The 22,096-nt window shown below is 42.7% G+C and overlaps 2 protein-coding genes across 2 annotated transcripts in view; one reads left to right on the top strand and one right to left on the bottom strand.

The window, feature by feature from the left end:
- LOC109969251 (dynein heavy chain 11, axonemal-like) overlaps positions 1-8,504 on the top strand; it is a 42,078-nt gene extending 33,574 nt beyond the window's left edge. Inside the window, 18 exon segments of the mRNA XM_020615977.1 lie at positions 30-194; positions 366-506; positions 682-852; positions 928-1,050; positions 1,166-1,359; positions 2,644-2,792; positions 3,097-3,224; positions 3,444-3,581; positions 3,758-3,847; positions 3,930-4,121; positions 4,220-4,339; positions 4,536-4,595; positions 4,850-5,032; positions 5,211-5,393; positions 5,791-5,906; positions 6,224-6,336; positions 6,485-6,625; positions 8,233-8,504. Of these exon segments, the coding sequence (XP_020471633.1) occupies positions 30-194; positions 366-506; positions 682-852; positions 928-1,050; positions 1,166-1,359; positions 2,644-2,792; positions 3,097-3,224; positions 3,444-3,581; positions 3,758-3,847; positions 3,930-4,121; positions 4,220-4,339; positions 4,536-4,595; positions 4,850-5,032; positions 5,211-5,393; positions 5,791-5,906; positions 6,224-6,336; positions 6,485-6,625; positions 8,233-8,480 (2,655 nt within the window). The 3' untranslated portion in view covers positions 8,481-8,504.
- Positions 8,505-8,585: 81 nt separating this feature from the next.
- On the bottom strand, positions 8,586-20,764 carry map3k20b (mitogen-activated protein kinase kinase kinase 20b). The gene is made up of 11 exons (XM_020616128.1): positions 20,385-20,764; positions 18,743-18,830; positions 15,470-15,571; positions 14,590-14,655; positions 14,416-14,444; positions 14,166-14,303; positions 13,666-13,752; positions 11,787-11,861; positions 11,562-11,668; positions 10,174-10,354; positions 8,586-10,070 (listed from the first exon to the last, which is right to left on the bottom strand). The coding sequence occupies exons 1-11, from the start codon at positions 20,541-20,543 to the stop codon at positions 9,111-9,113; spliced, it is 1,992 nt and encodes a 663-aa protein (XP_020471784.1). The 5' UTR covers positions 20,544-20,764; the 3' UTR covers positions 8,586-9,110.
- Between the last annotated feature and the right edge of the window lie 1,332 nt (positions 20,765-22,096).

Genomic DNA, 22,096 nt, shown 5'->3' on the forward strand with positions numbered 1-22,096 from the left:
TACAGTACTTTTGTATGAACTCCCTGCAGAGTGAACTGACCAAACAGCAGAACATGTTTAAGATTGAGCTGAAACTTCTGGAGGATGAGCTGCTGACCAGGCTGTCAGCTGCAGAAAGTAACTTCCTGGGTGACAATGTGCTGGTGGAGAAGCTAGAGACCACCAAGCACACTGCTGCTGAGATTGAGATGAAGGTAACCAGGTGAAGGCATGTGCTTAGTTTTCATAGCATGGACTGAATTTGTAACTTTTTTTTTACTTCAACGCAACACATTGCCTCCAAACTTTCTCCTGTGGTCCACCTTTATTTGTTGCATCTCTTTTTCTTTTGTTTTCTTTCTCCGGTTGCCATCCTTCATTCTCAGGTCCTGGAAGCCAAGGTTAACGAGGTAAAGATAAACGAAGCCAGAGAACACTATCGTCCCGTCGCGGTCAGAGCATCTCTTCTCTACTTTATCATGAATGATCTCAATAAGATCAACCCCATGTACCAATTCAGCCTTAAGGTAACCAGACGGGAAAGTTCAGCAATGACTCACAGTCCACAAATTAACAAATTCGATTAGAAACTAGTTCCAGCAAACGTTCATGCTGGATCTGTGTTATAGTTGTATAAGTATAAAATACTACTAATAATTGAGCAAACATTTGTCCCAGATCCATTCTCTCATTTGTTCTCAGGCCTTCAATGTGGTTTTCCACAAGGCAGTGGATGGAGCAGAGGCCTGTGTGGATGTGAAGAGCAGAGTAAACACTCTCATAGACAGTGTCACCTACTCTACCTTCAACTACATCAGCAGGGGACTGTTCGAGAGAGACAAGCTCACCTTTACTGCACAGCTGGCCTTCCAGGTGTGTTGGTGCTTGTGTTATGCTTAGAGAGGGAATGTGTTTTGTTCCTGACCGTGCTCTCCCCCTTTTTTTCAGCTGCTCCTGATGAATAAAGAGATAAATGTGCAAGAGTTAGACTTCCTGCTACGTTTTAACATAGACCACAACTATGTCAGCCCCTTTGACTTTCTGTCCAACTCAGCGTGGAGCGCCATCAAGGTGCAAGCACACAGAAACACACACATACATACATGCGCACAGGAGTTATTTTTGCTGGTTCACAAAAATAAATTGTACTATAAATCACCACCTGCTGCTGCTTGTCTTTGCCCAGGTGATGAGTTTCACTGATGAGTTTCGCGGGCTGGATAGGGACATTGAGGGCTCTCCTAAGCCCTGGAAGAAGATGGTGGAGTCAGGATGTCCAGAGAAAGAGAGGTTTCCTCAGGAGTGGAAAGGGAAAAGCTCCCTGCAGAAGCTCATTATGATGAGAGCCCTGAGACCTGACCGCATGACATATGCTCTTAGGTGAGGATTGTTTTCCCTTTCTGTGTTATCTTAGGTTTTTTTATGCCTCAACAGCTTTCCTCTTAATATATTTGCAGGTTGCCTGCAAATGCCTGTTTTTTGACTCTTCTTAAAACAAATGGATAAAGGATTTTCAAAATTTATATTTGCCAGGGGCAGAGCTAAGGGCTCATTGCAGGGGGGACAAGAACTTGCGCTGGGCTCCTCTTGTATTTACAGCCTCTTGTATTTACAGTTTGTGCTGCCCCTAACTGGCCAAATAACAAATATAGGTTTAAATTAAATTTACACTATGTAAAAATACTAATAATAATTAGAATTATTTTATTAATTACTGACAGCAGGTAAAGTCCAAATGCTCATGTTAGGGAGTGGAAATGGTATGATCCACTGTAGAGGTCTTTAAAGTGTGTAATATTGCCACAGATGCTTCTTCAGGGAACGAATGCTGCCTCCATTTGAAGTGCACTATTCAAAGTAAATTGCAACCTTAATTGTGCCAGTAAACCTTAAAACATTTGTTGCTTCTGGAGGAGCTCAAGTCTCTTTTGGTTGAGCCAACTCCATCTGGCTTCCACACTGTTGCTGGCAGAAAGCTCCTAAGCTGTTCATCCTGACTGCAGCTTTTTGGCAACACCCCCCTGCTCCCATGGTCTGCTCTCATCCACTGCCCACACACACACACACACACACACGGATCTCTCCAGACTGACTCCTGACATTTCCCTCTCTCTCATGGTTGACACCTGTAATGATGATGACACGTCGCCTCTTGGTTTTAAACTGATTTCAGAGATTTTCTGACCTGGATGGGTTCTTACACTTCCCAGAAATACACCAGACACGCTGATATGACGCTGCAAGTCAAACTGACTCAAAGTGTGGGGGCCCTAATTGTGTGAAATCAATGACCATATCAGGTAGGCCGCAGCGTGCCCCTAGTGCTGTTTGCTGCATAAGTCGAAAACACCCAGGACTGGTCTCTGCTCTGCAGAAACACAGGCGTGTTGAGTCAGACTTTTTATTTTGCCGCAGTCAAAACACACAGACTATCTAAAATATTCAACTAAACAAAAATGCAAGTTCAGTCAGGTAGATTGGGCCGGTATGTGGGCCCAGGGCGGCCGCACCATCCACCCCCCTGCTTGCAGCGCTACAGGTATTTATAATTTGTTTATAGCTGCAGCTATACATGTGAGCATTCAGATTATTTCAGTTATTGAATTTTCTTTGACTTATTTGTAAACCCAGGCTGCTTCTACTCTTCCTGTTGGCATACTCTAGGAACTTTGTGGAAGAGAAGCTCGGGGTGAAGTACACAGAAGGCCGAAAGACTGAATTTGCAAAGTCCTTTAGGGAAAGTGGGCCAGCCTCTCCTGTGTTCTTCATCCTCTCCCCTGGAGTGGACCCACTTAAAGATGTGGAATCACTGGGTACTGTACAGGAAGTAGCTCCAAACTAGCACAGACTGCGCTTACACAAATATATCCATGTAAACATATACTGTACTAACTCATTTATATATGCAGAATAATTTTTCTAGTACATTGTAGTGACATAATGTAGTGATCGTATTCTAATGTATATAAGAGATTAGATTTTAAGACAAATAATATATAGGAAATAGTGAATATGATTTGTGAAAATACAGAATGTTTTTAACAGGTCTAGAACTTTTTTCCTCAGGGTGTTTTAATCTGTGTCCGCGTTTAAAACCTTCAGCCCTTGTGTTCACAGGAAGGAAGCTGGGTTTCACTATCGACCTTGGGAAGCTTCACAACGTGTCCTTGGGTCAGGGCCAGGAAGCTGTGGCTGAGGCTGCCATGGAGAATGCTGCCAAGGAGGGTCACTGGGTTATATTGCAGGTGTGACTGCAAGAAAGTTGAGTTTAATATTTGGATAGGTAGAACAAAGAACCAAGGTAGCTGGCTGAATGACAAAAAATAGAGAATAATTTAAATGAACTATAGCTCATCAATTATGAAGAAGACTATATTAGGAGATGCATGCGTTAATACTTAATACTCCATTCATCATGCCGCCGCGTTCATCGACATGGCGTGCTTCTTCTCATCTCCCTGCAGAACATCCACCTGGTTGCCCGCTGGCTGGGTTCACTTGAGAAGCTCCTGGAGCGCTGCTGTGAAGGCAGTCATCCTGACTACAGAGTGTTTATGAGCGCTGAGCCAGCACCAACACCCCAGGAGCACATTATCCCGCAGGTAGAGATGCAGTGAACTTTCACTAAGGTTCTCTCCATTTATCTTGACACTGAGCACATACACATAATGAATGTATGCTCCCAGCTTGCACCTACATTGTAGTTCTGCTACAATGTGTATTGCACTTGAATACAGCACTAAATACAGACTGTAAATCTTTGTATCTTTTCACTCAGGGCATCCTGGAAAATGCTATCAAGATCACCAATGAACCTCCAACCGGCATGCATGCCAATTTGCATGCTGCTTTGGATAACTTTGACCAGGTGAGTATTTACTGTCTGCTCTGTGCTAATATTGCTTATATGTTTATTGATCTAGTCAATTTATTTATCGGCCCCTCTCTAGGACATCCTGGACCAGTGCACCCGTGAGCAGGAGTTTAAAATCATCCTCTTCTCCCTGTGTTATTTCCATGCCTGTGTGGCCGAGAGAAGGAAGTTTGGTCCCCAGGGCTGGAACAAAAAGTATCCCTTCAATACTGGAGACCTGACAATATCAGTTAACATCCTCTACAACTATCTGGAGGCTAACGCACAGGTGGGATGTGACTGGGAGAGAGGCGCATATGCGTGTTGAGGATGATTAAGATGGTGCTTATATAGGCAGTGTTTTTCATATTGATTATGATGATGAAGGTGCCATGGGAGGACCTGAGGTATTTGTTTGGGGAGATCATGTATGGAGGACACATCACTGATGACTGGGACAGACGGCTCTGCAGAACATATCTGGAAGAATACATGCAGCCCAACCAGGTTTGTATTTGTATTTGTGAGAAGACAGAGAGAAACATGAATGTAATCCTTCATAGGTAGTTGGTGGAAAGCTCGGGGGTGTCTGGCAAGTAAATGGGCCAGATTTTTGCCACTGTTGGACTAAGCACTTTTATACTGTGTTACTGTGTGAAATCAGAAGCTAAACATTCTTCTTTCTCTTGCTCCGGTTCTCTAGTTTGACCGGAAGCTTTCTTTGGCTCCTGGGTTTGTCGTCCCCTCCAACCTGGACTATCAGGTAACTGAAAATAGGTGCTGTTTGAGGAAACATTTCCTTGAAACAGGTGACCCCCTCATTCCTTCTTAATGTTGGCCATTTAACTTGTGTGAACAGAAATGTTCAGACAGCTGTCCATGGAGAAATAAAAGTTAAAAGTTCAGTTCATACACAAAGTACAACTGACTCAAAAATCTGAAATAAAAGTAACAATTGACTTACTGCAGAGTTTGCTGAATAAATGGCAACACCTTTTCCTCTCCACACATTTCCAGGGCTACCATAATTTCATAGATGAAATGCTGCCCCATGAGAGCCCAGTGCATTATGGGTTGCACCCCAATGCAGAAATTGAGTTCTTGACAGTCACGTCAGATAATCTTTTTCACGCTCTTCTGGAGCTGCAGTCTCGAGATGCTGTGATGGGGGAGGGAGTCTCGCAGACACTGGAGGACAAGGTAGCTCCACACATGTTCAATTATTTCTTGATAGGAATTAAAAGACATTATGTGTCATTAACAGTCTGAACCTGTTCTAAGCCTGGACAACACACAAAGATAGGAATTCTTAGAGAATCTACATAAATCTAACAACTATGACAAATCCCCCTCCCCTACTCACTCCACCCTCCTCCAGGTGAAAATGATTTTAGATGAAGTCTTGGAAAAGCTACCAGAGGAGTACAATATGCCTGACATCACCTCTAAGACAGCTGAGCGGTCCCCATATATCCTGGTCTGCTTCCAGGAATGTGAGCACATGAACATGCTCATCACCGAGATACGACGCTCCCTCAAGGAGCTCGACCTGGGACTCAAGGTGAGGGTTTGTGTGCAGTGCAGCCCTCTGCATCACGATATTGTCAAATTAAATGTTATACATTATCCTGACTGTGTAACCTCTGTGCCCCACAGCAGTAGTGTTGCTAGTTCTAGTGCCCCTCAAAAAAAGACTGCATTTCCCATGACTCCTATCATCTTCACAACTTTCCTCAATTAGGAAGAAACTCTTGAAATCAAAACCTTTGCACACACTTAATGATTTGCAGCAAGGGATCCTCTCTTTCTGTTAGAAAACAGTAGCATAAAAGGTGGCCAGCAGCTGTTTGTTACAGTAATTACACCGGTGTATCAAATTTTATGTGTTAATGACTCACTCATGTTAAGCAGGACTTTTGTATTCACAGTAAAACAAAATTTCAATCTTTCTGTCAAAGGGGGAACTAGCCATGTCCTCTGAGATGGAGAAGCTGCAGACAGCATTGTTCTTTGACAACGTCCCTGATGCCTGGACCAAGCTGGCCTACCCCTCCACCTACAGCCTGGCTACATGGTGTGTTTGTTTGAATGTTTTTACAGATACGCTGACAATGCAGTTAGTGAGTTGCCATGTTGTATTTTTTTATAGGAATATTTATTGCACTAGAGATATTTTTTTGTATAAGGAGCTTTTATAGGAATATTTATTGCACTAGAGAAGTTAAAATTAATTAAAATATGCACAGAATACAATGTCTAGTGATGCTCCAGAATAATCGTAACTTTTTGAGATACGTCAGGAACTATCATGGGTTGTACCAACCTCTATAAAATTTCTAGATCTAGATCTTATGCCGTCTCTCGTTCTGTGTGCATGCATGTGCATGTCAGGTATAATGACGTGCTGCAGCGTTGCAAAGAGCTGGACAGCTGGACTCAGGACCTGTCTCTGCCCAGTGTTGTCTGGCTTGCTGGACTTTTCAACCCACAGTCCTTTCTCACTGGTAAACACACACACTTGTGCAGGCAAAAAGCCTGCATACGCTTATTTACATACATTTATTTTTATTACTTCTCCCATCATCTTTTTCTCTCACTCTTGTCTTTGTCATGATTAATTCTTTGTCTTTTCATTGTGTTCCTGCTTTTCAGCGGTGATGCAGTCTCTGGCACGTAAGAACGAGTGGCCCCTGGATAAGGTGAACCTGACAGTGGATGTGACCAAGAAGTTTAAGGAAGAGTTCAATCAGCCTGCCAGGGAGGGTGCATACGTCTATGGACTTTACATGGAAGGTATTCAGACTACTAATGTTGCGGTACCTAATGAGCGATACACCCCGTACTTCCCTTAACCATCAACAAGCGTAGCCTCTGGAGTTGACGTGGACTGTCCTGCTTTGTTTATCCACTGTATTTTCCCTATGTCGGCCTCCGTTAAGAGGGAGGGGCTGCTCCCCCTCTCACAAATGCAATCTGCTGTGCGTTTACACATGGTGTTTGTAATGTTAATACTTGAGGTGTGAAGACACAGACATTTCATCAGTCACCAGTGACTGCTCTGCGCACAAGCATCCCTTCCCCCTGGGCGGTCCTGGTACTTGATTTTAGTACTTTTTACGACTTGTCAGCCTGTGCAGCAGTGTGCACAGGGTGATAAATGCTAAAAAAAAAAGATAATTCCCCTCACATGTATCAAAATTAAAAGTAACGTGCTTGATATGAAAATGTAAGGAGAAGAAAGCACAGATAATTGTGTTAAAATGTGGGGAGTAAAAGTAAAAAGTCAGAAAAAAAAATGCTCATGTAGAGCACACAGATCAGAAAAATTTACTTAAGTATAGTAACAAAGTATTTGTACTTCTTTACTTCAAATCTCTGCTGATCCGTGCACAAAAACATTTCCCTTGTAAATCACTTCAAACGACACCATGCATGTGTAACCTTCCCTTCTTTGTTTTAATGTTGAAAAATATGGTAACCCTTTTCCCCCCTTCTATAGGTGAACCCCAGTTCATCTGTTTGCATATGTTTCTATGACTTCCATCTTACTGGGAAAACACACTGGAAGGCTTTTCTATGCACGTCTCAGGCTGCAGATAGAATTCCACTATATCAAATGACTCAGTCACTTCTGAATCCGTGAGACACGTGTCTCCCGTAAAACCTTCATGTTTTTTTTTTTATGCTTCGTGTCTTTTTTTCTTCTGCGTTGCTTCTATCGAAGCGTAATCTCCACACTCAGCTGTGTAAATCACACAAATCCTGTTGTTTTCTGTCTCACTGCTATCTCTTATGACTGATCAGGCTGCTTCACTTTCACCCTCTGTAACCAGCCAGGGATAATCAGTCAAATCAATAAATCCATAGGCTACATAAAAACATAATTTCTTCCTGATGATCTTACATGAAAACTGTTTTTGTCCAGTACATATGTTGTTGGTCGGCCTGGAATAGACTTTGTCCCACCGCTGTCAGACAGCTGTTCTGGTGTCTTTAAACACACACGACGCATCACTTGTGTCTCGCTTTGTGTGGATTGAATGGAATCATTCTTCAGTAGTGCTTAGGTCTTGCTTCCACTGTGTTTTACCAGTTAATCAGAGGAAACATTTTAACTGACATGAGATATCTTTTCCTCAATCCTTCATGTGAAGCGTCCAATCACAAACTGACTTCCGACAAATGGGCATGTCAGTCTGTAACAGACTGGAAGGACTGCAGTCCTGTATCCTCGGTTATAGCTCCTCCAGGCAGCCTCCTTGCTCTGCAGAGCAGAAATAAGAGCTTTGGGACATCCTTCATCATGCTGGACCAGAACAACTTCCAGGTTAAGAGAGGATCGAGGAACAATAAAATAAGGGGACTGGGATTCACATAGTGTCACTTTTGTCTTCCCACAGGTGCAAGGTGGGATGCTCAGGCCGGGGTGATCATGGAGGCTCGTCTAAAGGAACTGACCCCCGCCATGCCCGTCATCTCAGTCCGAGCTGTCCCCAATGACCGTCAGGAGACCAGAAATATCTATGAGTGTCCCCTCTACAAGACCAAGATCAGAGGACCCACATATGTGTGGACTTTCAGCCTGAAAACTAGGGAGAGACCTGCTAAATGGGTGCTGGCTGGAGTGGCTCTCCTGCTTAGTGTGTGAGCAGTAATTCAAAGGTCAAGATTCAGAAACTAACGGGCCAGGCAGTACTGCTTATTGTTCAGATTTAACATTTCCTGTATTTCCTTATGTTATTACAAGCCCTGGAAGATGGAGACTAACTTGAGTAGAGAAACGTCACAGTACTGGAACCAGAATTTCTTATCATTTTATTGAAAAATAGTAAAATATACAGAAACTGCCAAAAATGCACACACTAGATCACAGTTAGAACTGGTAAAGTCAAAGCTTATTTTAAACAAATCACATCTATAAACTATAAGCAGGAAAATAAAAATGAGGCAGTGCTGCCTTATTAAAGCGGCATTCAAGTGCGTTATTTTGTAACACTTGTACCTCTTACAGTATGTCACTCAGCAGTTTTAATAGCACGTTAAATTACACAGGTGAAGTTATTCTGACAACCTCTGTCTCTTTGCTCTTTCCTACTTCACAGTACACATGGGTGTAGTTACCATCCGTTCAATAAAAAAAAATAACAAAAGTGTGTATACCAGCTTTCTTTCAACTGGAGATTCTAATACACATACGGTAGCTCAGTACAGTATGTGCTAACATGTCTAAATCTTTCTAGTTTGGCCTCTGTGTGTTTTCTGTGCGCTAATGTGTTTTCTAGTCACTGTCAGACCAGTCGAGCTCCATCATGTCCACGGCTGCAGTAGCCATGTTGATCTTGGTTCCGTGCCGCACCCTGCAGCTCTTCATAGAGTTCTGATTGGATGAAGCCTGCATGCTCACCTGCACCCCCGAGGGGCCCATGGCACCCACTTCACCTCTAATCTTTTGGCTGATGGCCTCACTGAGGTCACCTCGGATTCCCTGGACGACGACCCCCACATTACCGCTGCGACCCCTGACCCCCACTCCACTCCTGACTCCGTGACCTATGACCTTCATGACACCCAGGTCATTTATGTTCATGTCTATGTCACCTAGTCTCTCCATCTCGCCCATCTCATCCATGTCTACGGACAACATGTCCCCCAGGCCTCCCAAACTCCCATGGATACCCTTGAACATGGTTGGGAGCCGCCCTCCTTCTAGCCCTCTCTCGTCAAGCCTGTCCCCCAGCGTCTCTATCTCCCATCCTCCCTCTTTCTCCCTCTCACTGTCTGCCTCTCCAAACCCCCCTGAGTATCCTCGGACTATGGTGGTCACCCTGCTCCTCTGCATCCCACCTTTCTCCCTGTCCCCATCCCCCCACGTCCGCTCCTCCCTCTCTACTACACCACCTGGAAAGCTCCGGAGTGTCACCTGCACCCTTCCTCCCTCCACGCTCCCACTATCATCGCTTTCCCTTTTCCCCCAGCCTTTCTCCTGTAGGCTGCTTTCCTCTTTCTCGTCTTCCTCTCCGAACCTGCCCTGCAACCCCCGGAGCATAGTGTGCAGTCTCCCGCCGTCAAGCACACCCATCCCCCTGTCCAGCACTGTACTGCTCCCCCTCTCTGTGTCTCCATTGCTGAGGGTGCGGAGGAGACAGCTGACTCCTGCACTGCTGACTCCACTGTTGGAGTCCTGAGAGTGTGAGCGGAAGAAGGAACCAGAGGAACCGATGGACAGTGGTGTGAAAAACTGATAGAGCCAGAAAGAAAAGCAGGGCCAAGATCATTAAAGGCTTTTGGATTGGTTTGCTTTCAGCTGTCTGAACAGGTATGCTTTTTCTACTTCTACTTACTGGTGAGATGTTTGTGTGCTCCATGAGTAGGGAGGTCGGACTTGGAGTCATGTTGGACCTCTCCATAAGCCTCTCCTCCCACAGCCTGAGCCTCCTCTCTCTCTCCTCCAGCTCCTTCTCTTTGGAGTAAAGCTCCCTCTCCAGCTTCCGAAGGCGCTCCAAGGTCGACTCAATCTCACACCTGTAGCGTGTGCACAGGCAGACAGAGTACCCATCATGTATTGTGACTGTGTACAAGCCAACGTGGTCTAGTTTGAACAGAAACTTTGCTGCAGCTGCCATAGAACAAAAGGAAGTTCAGTTTCAGGAAGAAACTGAAATTAATAGTTGTTTCAGTAGCTCATGACCAATGTTCTCCACGTTTCCTTTAGTGTGTCCTATATAGCTACATTTATTGATTTGATCTATTATTAGTTTAAGCCACTGTAGTTCCACTTCACAAAGTACACAGTATACACTCTGTAGTAATTGTCACATTTTACCATTTGTACAGTTCATATACAAAAAAAAACTGCTATAACAGAGGAAGCCAGCTTACAATTGCTATGTATATGAAACTTTGTCACCAGTTGACTTCAGTTATTTTTGATTATACACCAGCAACAATACTAGGCAATACAAATAACTAATTGTAAGATGTGTATATACTTGTTTTCTATACATGACCCAACATGTTTTACAGTATATTGCTTGTCCACAAATGAAAAATCACATTGCAATACTCTCATCAACCACAAGATAGAGCTGGTGTGTCCATCTCTCACAGCAGCTAAATATAGACAGTTCTGACACAGAGCCATACCCCCTCCCATGTTCCTTCCATGCCTCCCTATTCATTCATCCTGCCCCCTCACTCTGCTCCCCACCCTCCTCCTAAGTTTTTCCACCCATACCGAAACTTCCCTCAGAGTTGATTGCCTCACTGTTCTCATGTTAAATAAGCGCAGAATCTCGCACCTTCTCTACTGTCCCCCAGCCCTCCCATCTCCCCCCGTCCACTCATGTTTCCCACTAGCTTTACTGTTCTCTGTCTTGCTCATTGTTTTAGTTTTCAAATACATACAGTACATTTCTGTTTTTGCTTTCAGTTCATACTTGATTTCCTCACTACCTCTCCTCTGCTCCCTCTCCTCAACCCTCTTGTCTTTCTCCCCACATTGGAGCAAGGGCAGAGTGGAGGAGCAGATGAATCTCTTCCATGGACACTTTCCAGAGAGCTTTTTATAGACTGAAGTAGTGCACAGGGTCACGCATTCAACTTCTCTCCTGAGCTTTAGAGTGCCTAGAGCTACAGTATGTATGAGTGTGTGTGTACATGCTTGTGTGCCTCCATTTTGCATTTTAACCAGATTACATGTCTGCAAAATTATGCATTTGTGTGTGTGTACCTCCACTGGTCCTTGTTATGTAGGAAGGAGTTACACTGGTCCGGTAGACTGCTGTCCTTGGCCATGGTCTCCAGGGTTACCAGCACCTGCTTAAACTGTGGACGCTCCTATAGGTACATGCAAGTGCACAAGTTAATTTAGCCACCTGTCTTGCCGATTTTTAATGTCCTTAAAGTCATAGTAACATTTTCTTCCAAGTATTCCCTGTATAGTTCTTGAGTTTACCTTTGGGTCTGCTTGCCAACATTTCCTCAGCAGCTCTGCAAAACATGCTGGACAGCTGGTGGGGATGGTCAACCTCTAGATATCCAGATGCACAAACACAAGAAGCAAAAATCATTACTCTTTACAAAAGCCTGACCACCTTGTTTTTTTTTATTAAACCTACTAAATTTTCCTTCATGTCTTTAGTATTTCTCTAAAACTTGAAATAAGCTATTCATGATTAAATAACATGCTTGTGTTGATCATGCTTACATGCTGATGATTAACGGGTACATTGTTTAGCAACATGTTCAGTGTCTTACTTTGGCATGTTAGCATGCTAACATTTGGTAATTAGCATATCACAAAATGCAGTTGGTCATAAACTGAAGTATTAGAGAATTAAAAATTTTGGCCCTGGATGAAAGGTTAAGCCATCACCAAAAGTATTACATTTCATCTTCAGGTGTACGTAAATGTCTGTAATAAATTTCCTGCTAATCCATCTAACGACTGCCAAGACATTTCAGTAAAAGTAATGGTGGCATTAGACGTTGCTAGCATGGTTTAAAACATTTTAGGTGTAACTATTTCACAGCTTAACTCTCAAATTCAGTTTGTGCGCTTCATCTGGGCTGTTTAGGTTCCAGCTTTGTCAAAATATGGTGCTTTTTTTTAATTCAGAGTTGCAGGGCCTTTGAAACTTGCACAATGCCAGGGTAAAGAAGTAGGCAGTGTGTGTGTGTGTGTGTGTGTATATCTGAGGCATTGTTGGGTTGGCAGAAGAAAGAGATGAACTGAAAGATTTATGCAGAGAGAAGTATCATAAGAACAAGACAAATGGATAGCACCATGACATAAAACTGACATGGAAAAAAATCTTAAATTGAACGTGCAGGATGAGAAAACTGGAAAATTGTTTTCTTCATAAGTACAGTAAGTGCCTGCATGTCTCCACGTGTGAAGCTTTTTGGGGGTAATGAACAACCTCTTCCATCTCAATGCAAAAGAGAGAGAGAAGACCTTCATTTTTTACCTATCTATAAGTGTTTGGGTGGGATTCAAAAGGTGTAGTACACTTTACAGACCAATAACGCTCAATCACTGAATTCAAAATGCGCAGTCTTGTCAAACTGTTTATGGCATGAAATGGGAAAACTTGTGTCTAGGCCCATGTTTATCTTTATGTAATATGTAAACTGTAGCACCATGCAAGTGACAATGTTCCTGCATTAAAGATTCCCTGGCACCACCAAAGGCCTGAATGAACCCAGACAGCTCTATAGTGCCATGCAGTAATTGGAAACACTGTTCTCTGCGGATTAATCCTAAAATAGCACCGGCTGTAAGCGGACAGTGGGTACGTTAGAGGGTCATTATGAGAGGTATAGCAATGGAGAGGAAAACCAGAGCAAGACTGGGAAAGGGAGAGGGAGAGAGAGTGACTTATTTAGGGAGAGCACTTGGAGATTAGCCAGTCGCTACTCAGGAAACACATTCTGAGCTGTTAGCCCACAGTGTGAGGGGCTGTAGAGGGGGATGCAAGCACATCAATAACAAACACATGCTGTGTAACCATCACTCCCACCACCCAGAAACCACTTGAATCAACCCTCCTATCACTGCAATCTTTCTTCTTCCTCCCTCACCAACACCCATCCACCCACCCCCTTCGTAAAGGCTTTAGGCAGCGGGGTCTGGCTGAGCTCCATTGCTGTGTATCCAGGCCTTACAAGAGCAGAGAACTGACATCAGGCCTAAAAATACCCAGTCTCAGCCTCACCAACGCACAGTGGAAACCATGAGAGCATCGCATTGTTTCTCCAGACTTCTCAAACTCTGGTGGCTCTACATGATTACAGTGTGTTCAGGAAGGTTTGCTCGTTTGTGTGTAGCTTACCTCTTGTTTTTCTACCACCAGCCATGCAACCTGCAGCCCTTCAAAACCTTTGAAAGGAACCTCCCGAGTCAGCATCTCCCAGAGCACCTGGTCACACAACAGAAAGCGTTTCATTCAGATGGGCAGGAGCGATTTGGTTGGCTGGTGCTAGCTCCAAATAGAGTTTCTTAAGCAGCTGTGACGACGTCTTTAATGCAGGAAAATTAAATATAATACAGTACAGACAATACTACACAATCTGTTTGGTACTGATAGCAAAACTGTACTCTTGTGATACTTTAATTGGGGGAATATAAACATTTTCTTTTAAAACCTCTCTTCTCAAATATTAATTCATATAAGAAATTTGTTTTAAGTCAGAAAATAAAACTACAAATCTTAGCAAGAATTTGATTCCAGCTGTCTGTACTTGACAGCGTTTAGTGATAGTGCAGTACTGAGGTTTGATTTCTGGCCTTGTAGTACACATACTGTATATCGGTATAGTACAACAGACTCACCACACCATAGGAGTAGGTGTCACAGGTCTCAGACACGGGCAGGCTCTGAATGACTTCAGGAGCCATCCAGGGAAAAGTCCCCACCACTGTCATATGAGTGGTGTGAGAGAGGAACTTAGATGCCCCAAAATCACAAATCTGAAATCCCAACGGAAAGAGAACAACGAGTAAGACACAAAATGACCCGTGTGCCTGAACTGAAGGGAAACGACTGTGGCTGTCCGCGCATCGAAACATTGCTGTTACAAACCTTCAGCACTTTGTCTGCCGTCATTACCACTGTAAAAGAGAAAACAGAAAAACCCGTCAGAAGCCATGTCATATCCTGTAGGTCACATACAGCTGGTGGAGAGAACTCATGTTTATCTGTGCAGACCAGAAGGAAGCTCAGAGTTTGAGGGGACAAATCAGGATTATATGTTACCATTCCGTGACTTGAGGTCTCTGTGAATGACTTTAACCGGAGCTTCAGCGTGGAGATAATGTATCCCTGAAACAAAGACTTCATTTAGTAAGTGCTACAAAATATTTCATATTTATTTTGTGATTGGTTTTGATTACATTTGCTGATGACATTTAAGGCTTGGCTGCTGTTTCACTGCACTGTTTATTGTAAAATATCAAATCTGCATCTCTTGGGCTCAGCTAATAAAAGAAAATAAGCAACCAGAAATACAAGACGACAAAGCACAAAGTGTTATCCTCATCACTGCAATGTCCTTCAAAGACAATAACTACTGATAAATTACCTTAAAACTTTGAGAACATTTGAAAATGTAAATCTTCCCTTTTTATCTGCCACCATCATTTGATACTAAAGTAATCAGCAAAGGGGATTTTTTTTAACTTCGTCATTTAAAAATCTTAAAATTTCTAGCACATGTACAGTACAGACAGAGAGAGAGCGCATGTTATTAATCCCAAAAGGAAATTAGTGTTGCAGCTGCCACTTAAATCACCAAAAAGAGAGTTAGAAGCAGTACAATTAAAAGGTGAATACAAAACAGAGTATAAATATACAAATATAGACTAAAACTAGCAGACGTCAAAAAGTACAACTGCTAAAGTGATGGTTTTGTGTATTTCATGTCTAACTACATGTTACAAGAGGCAAATGGCAGAATCGTGTCCGTGCTGAATATACACAAGCTGATGCAAAGCTGAGTCAGCCTTTCCCTCTAGTACATGATGAGTAGAGTACAATAAAATCACACCCTGAGGCACTTGACTTGGGAGACTACATGATGAAACCCTGACACAAGATTACTTTGTTGTTGTTGTTTTGATCATTTCCTCAGCTGTACCTTTGGCTATCTGTATGGCCCATGTCATGATCTGCTCCATGTCCATCTCCTCACTCTGCTCACTGGACAGGTAATCGTACAGAGACCCTCCGCTGGCATATTCTGTCAGAAGTAACGCACAAATAGACAGAAAGTCACCAGAGAACAGTTAAAAAGAAATCATCTGTACACAGCCAGAGGTGGAAAGTAACCAAGTACATTTATCGATGTACTATACTGATTATTTTCATTTTCTGCTACTTTATACTTCACTAGATTTCAGAGAAAAATATTGTACTTTGTACTCACCACATCTATTTGAAAAGTTAATAGTGGCTTTTCTGAATGAGATAAAAAACAGTATAAATAAATACAGTATAATCATAAGACTTTATTGATCCTTGGTGTAAAATTCACAAGCTACCCAGCAGTATGTGAAGTACTTCAAATTATGACCATATAAGGCAGCTAACATGAGCTCCACTATTACCAGCAACAGCAATAATGTGATGTACACAATAATATATCAACAATTAAAATCCAGTAATGGGATATAGTATATTATTGTAAACTGTGACATTTGGTATAGTGAGTACTTTTATTTACTACTTTGAGTATATTTGTATGCTAATACTTTTGTACTTTTAGTTAAATAGCATTTTGAATGAAGGACTTTTATAATGATATTTTTATACAGTTGTATTACTACTTTTACTGAAGTGAACAATCTGAGTACTTCTTCCACCACTGTACACAACTATGCTGTCTGTACAATGCGACCATGAGTACAGATTTACCAGTAGATGACTTTTAACCTGTCACAAAAGTTTGGTTTTGATTTTTAAAACCATAAAACACATTGAAACAATAAACATCTGCTTTTATAATACAGCTACAGATATCACAGCATTTTGATTTTAAAGGTGATCGACATGGTAAACGAGGGAATGAGTGTTTGGACATCGTCTGCGGTGCAGTTGTAGTCTGCCTCAGTATATTAGAATGTGTGAGAACATCGCACACAGTTGAAATCAGAGAATCCAGCTCCATTCACTGGAAACCCTCACAACCTTGACTGTCTAATCCAGATTATCTTTCCCATTTTCCTATGATGTCTGACTACTCAGAGAGACAAGTGGAGGACAAAGGGAACTGCCCAATCAAAGGAGGCCCGTGCAGCCCAGAGGGTTAAAAAAAAAAAAATCCCTCTCATACATATCACAATTTATAAACTTACTGGGACCGAGATCTGTCTCCGAGACTTAGTTTTGTTTGCTGTACTTTTTTATTAGACTTTGTACTTGGACAGACTCAGCTGTAGTGAGGATTGTTGCCGGACAGGTCTGTAGTGGTGTGCCGGTGCTTTATCTTAACCATGTGATCCTACCCAGGATTTCAGTCACATCCAAACCTGCTGGTCTCAGTTACAAATGTCCTGCCAGGAAACGCAGCAAGAACCAGCAGAGATACACACACATAAACACTGGTCGGCCATCAGAGCATGTGCCAGCATGTCCGCTGTAAGTGGCAGGTCTAGGATCAGATGCGCACCAATAAAACTAATACACACACAGACAGAGTGTACTTTTATGAGGTCAGTCTGCCCTGACCCTAATCCCTTCATTCCTTATCTTAAAGGACAGGTCCAGGAGTTTTCCAGTTGGTCTTGAAACAGTACTGACATGCCCATTTGTACGTGAGAATAGGTCTTAGGTACTGAAACTTCTCCTGCTCTCTACACTGACCCTTGATTCAACACAGAACATGACTACACTGTAGAAAATGAGGGACAAAATTCACAACCCTAGATCTGTGTAAAAATGTTCTCCAACATTTGTCTGAGGCTCAAATGACGCTTCAGCAGCTAATTTGAGTTTGGCAGTTTTCAAAGTTAGTCTATTTCTGACAATTTTACATTATTTTTGTCTCCCAGGACAAAAATAAGTTCTTTGCTGAGCTGTGGTGGAGGGATATTATACAAGTTTGTTGTTTGTTGTTTTGGTGTTTACTTCTCAAGCTATGCTCAAGTATACAAGTTTGTTGTTATACTGGTGTTTACTTCTCAAGCTATGCTCAATTAATGTGGAAGCAAGTTCTCAGATTTCATAGCTGAGTATTTTTGCAATTTGTGGCTTTGGGACATCAGTAAACCCTGTGTATGACATCTCAGTCGCTCCAGCCTCATCTGCACCTTACAAAAAATAGAACTGGTTCATGTCTATGTTTATTAAGAGTCTTAGAAATGAGTGATGGGCAAAACAGTTCCACAGATTTCACCTGAGAGATCCTGATAGGACCAAGCTGTGCCTAATAAAGGTCAAACTGGACATAAATGTACTGTTGGCAAAGCTGAGAAAGTAACATGTATCTGGACCCCATTTCCACAGTAGCAGAAGTGCTGTGAGAGGAACTCTGCACAGCTGTGCCATCACCAGTCGAGTTAACAGCAGCTGGCAAGGGGGTAAGTCCAAATAAATACATACTGTGTTGTTGTTTATCAGTCAGCCAAACTAAGTTACCTATGTGTAAGATCATGTTCCTAGAAAGGCCACAGTGATGACAGTGCACAGTTGTGTAACAGTGACAGTGGCTCAGCTTTATAGAAACAAATGTTAGTGTACGACAACATGTCTCCCAGGGGAATATTAAGGTAACCAAGAGAGGCTGCGATACTGATTATGCGTTTATGTGAGTAAAATGCCAGTTCCGGTGATAACAGTACTTACACGCAACTACTGGACGTATCCCTCCGCCGCAGCTCAGTGGAGAACTACTATCCTGGGACACAAAAGAGGGAAATTTGTCTTAAATAAACTAAATTTGAAAGATTTCAACTTAGATAATCTTAGCGGGACAGCTGCAGCTGAACTTTGGGATGTATTTTTACACAAAATGAGGCCAGTGAACTTTGTCCTCCATTTCTTAAAGTATAGTCACGTTTGGGGTGGAAACCTTCATAGATGGTGGAAAGGGTTACAGCGACTAAGACCTATTCTCACGTACATTTGGGCACATCAAGATTGTTGAAAAATTCAAAGCCTATTCTTTGACCTGACCCTTAACCTAATGTTACTTATGGATACAAGTAACATTAGACCTTAACCCCAGAGATAATATTACACATCTTAATTTGTAGAGCACCTTTTCTAAAGATAATATTTATTTGAATGAAGTTAGGACTGAAAACAACTCCCAGTGTCACATGCTTAGCTTTTATGCTTTTGTGAGGACATCTGAAAGGGTGCATTAATCTCACAGACACACACACACAAGCACACACACAAGCATTCTGACCTGTGACAATGCCATAGTTGGGAGATTCCAGCACGGCTCCATAAAACTGAATGATGTTCTTATGACTCAAGACACTGAGAATCTCAGCCTGGAAGAGGAGACGAGAAGATGGGAAACAGAGGGATATGAATAACGTTGTCAGCAGCCTTAGCAGATATTTTCCAATATCTGACACAGTACTGTCACAGAGACATGACCTAGACTATAAACTTAAAAGTGTGGGCTTTTGACTTGTTATCCAAGTTATTGCTGACAGTGTCTCCAGGGGCACCTGAACTGTGGCCCGACCTTCTTTCTTACCACAGACAGAGTCCACACGAATCACAATCATGCCATTAATCTGCACCGACATATACAGTAGGTTATAACCTCTGCATATGAGCAATGCCTGTTTCCAAACATCATAAGAACTGTTTTTTTAAATCACCCAAGTAGTTTCTCAATAGTTTTTCTTCAAAAAAGTCATTTATCTTTCTGCTTTTATTCCCATCGTTTCTACTACTGTGAGGTTGTCAGTGTGTACAGACATCTCTTTGTGTGCATTGCATTGCATTTGTGCGTGCTGTTTTAGATTTGTGAATGCAGTGGTGTGCTTTACACCACGGCACTCGCGCTTCTTCATCCACTGTTCATGTCGGACTCCCAACTAGTTCAAGATCTCCGAACTAGTTCAAGACAGGGCATTTCTTTTGATAATTTGTTGCAAATACTTACGTAGTTTTACTTACAGGAAATAAAAGTGTAATTATTATAACAGTCAGTAATACACAATTAAATGCGCCAATGGATGGGAGAGCACTCATATGGAAAGAGGGGGGTGTCATGACATGCCGTCATAAACCTTCAGAGCCCCACAATAAGCATTTATTTAAGTGATCTGAGTACCTCTTACACCAGTTTCTGAATTTTATGTTTCTGCAAATATCCAAGATAAGCTTTTATTGTTTCAAAAGCAGCTCTGAAATGTTGCAGAAAAACCGGCGCCACTAAGCCACAGCTCTTCCATGATCCATCGGTTTGTATTTACACTTGAACTGCACTCACAGCGTTGTGCATGTCTGCCCACCCTGCGTGTGTTTGTGTATGGGTGTGAGAAAGTGAGTGTGAGAGAAACAAGTCAAGCAAGAAATCAATGTTCCCTCGGTAGGTTTCTGTAGTCGGCCCATGTGCGGCAGAGCATTTTATGTCGTTAAAACTGAGTTTCCTTTGAATGGTATTCGTAGATGTGTGCATACTTCACGCGACAGTTTAAAACCTGCTGCCGTAACAGTAACATCATGCCCTTTTCATCCAGAGGTTGCTCAGTATTAATAACATGGAAAGAACTTATGTTTTCCATCAAGGGGAGCCACCCAGGCCTGAACTGCATTGCACAAAGACACAAATGATCACACACCTCAACCTAACATACAATGGGAGGAACAGGGGGGGTGCTGGCATAAATACATAAAACAGCTCTGTCCACAATAGAGTGGGGGGAGGAAGAGGAGGGGGACAAGGAGAGGTATGTTTAAGATAAACACAAGTTTAGAGCCACAGAGCCCATAACTAGTAACAGCTTTGGATTTTGTGTGGAACTCTGCTGCAGAAGCAAGATTGATTTGTGTGTGTGTGTGTGTGTGTGTGTGTGTCTTCTCCTTACCTCTTTGTCAATCTTCAGGAGCTTCTTCACAGCCACTTCCTTGTTCTGGGATATCCAGAGGGCTCTGTAGACGCTCCCAAAGCTGCCTCCTCCGCAGTTCTCATAGAAGAGCAGGTCCTCATGCTTTATCTGCACAAACGACGTGCCAGGGGACGACATGGCATACTGACTCACGCATACACAAACACACACACACAAAACCCAGAAGCCTGCCTGCTCAACCACCAACAGCTGCTCCCAAAAGTGGACAAGTCACCGATCAGCACAAAGCAAGTGAAGGTTAAGAAATAAAAAGAGACAGAGTAGTTTCCTCCACAGGGTCAGAGTAGATGTTGTCAGTCAGCAGAACAGGCCGTCACAAAGAAGAAACCAGAAAGTGCTGGAAAGGGAGAGAGAAGGTTGAAGCCCCGCTGTTACTACTGGACAAGGTATTACATTGCCTGATAGTGGTGATCCAGTGTAACTGCAACACAGAGCACACACACACACACACACACACATGCACACACACATGCACACACACACGGGGTGAAGATGAAGGGGAGGTGAGTGTGTTTAAGTTTCAATTTGCAGTTAGTGTGTCCAGTCTTCCTGTAACAGACACTGTTCAAATATGGTCACTGGCATCCAGAGTATTCCTTCTTCCTGGATAACTGTGGCTATATAAAGCCGTCCATACACTACACACAGAGACAGATACACAGCTCTAACCTATAACGTGTCAGACACAGTAAATCAGTTAGCAATGAGGTTGACTGCCACAGTTACACACTGCAGCTAAAAACACACACATATACACTCACCAAAGAAACCAGGCAGGGATAGAGTGTTACTCAACGTGACAGGAATGACCCAGTGACATCATCACACAGGACAGCTGTGCTGACATCACTGAGTAGGGACAGGTGAGATCAGCTATGGGAAGTTAGGACGCTTCTCAGTTGTCACTAATCAAGTGCACATGTAGATTTCATAGTGCTGAATAAATAAAGCATGACTGGATGTTGGCTAGCAGCTTCTAGAAGCTGCAATGAATCATTACACACCATAGTACCAAAGTGTTGGATACGTTTTGCTACTTGAGGAGGTAAAGAAGTCTCACGTCTGATGTCAGGAGAGGACTACAGAGAAGGCTGTAGAGGTTTCAAACTCAGAAATGCATGAATGTAGTCAGCTATAAACTAGCTATATCCAAATATCCAGTATGCACCTACACTTCCCATGATTCAATTCGATACAGGCTCTCCCTGTCTGGTAAAGGCCCATGTCTGTAAAATGCCACAGCTCCCTGTAATACAAGGTTTTCATGTAAAATGCATCCACAAAGGGCTGTCACATGAGTTTGTCTTAGACTTGACATATTTACTATCACAGCCACAGAAACTATTTGTTTCACAGGCTCCCTAATGTTGTACCCGGTACTTTTTACCATACTGACTCTGAGACGAGACAGTCCAAGTAACTTCAAAACAGTGCTGATTTATTCAAAGGATCACAGGTAAAATTAACATTACACGCTCAGGTATCTTGCACCTCCAAACTGCTCGCAGGCAGATGTAAGATGAAAGACCCTGAACCCACCAGGCCTATACATTATATCCCTTCGGTTGGGCTAGCCCCATACTACACAGAAACGTCAACCGAGACGTCTCTGTTACCAGCTTTGCAGCTGGTCATAGCAGTAGTCAAAACATGAAGCAAATCAACGTGTG

This window comes from Monopterus albus, unplaced genomic scaffold (assembly GCF_001952655.1).
Source record: "Monopterus albus unplaced genomic scaffold, M_albus_1.0 scaffold172.1, whole genome shotgun sequence".
Classification (NCBI taxonomy): domain Eukaryota; kingdom Metazoa; phylum Chordata; class Actinopteri; order Synbranchiformes; family Synbranchidae; genus Monopterus; species Monopterus albus.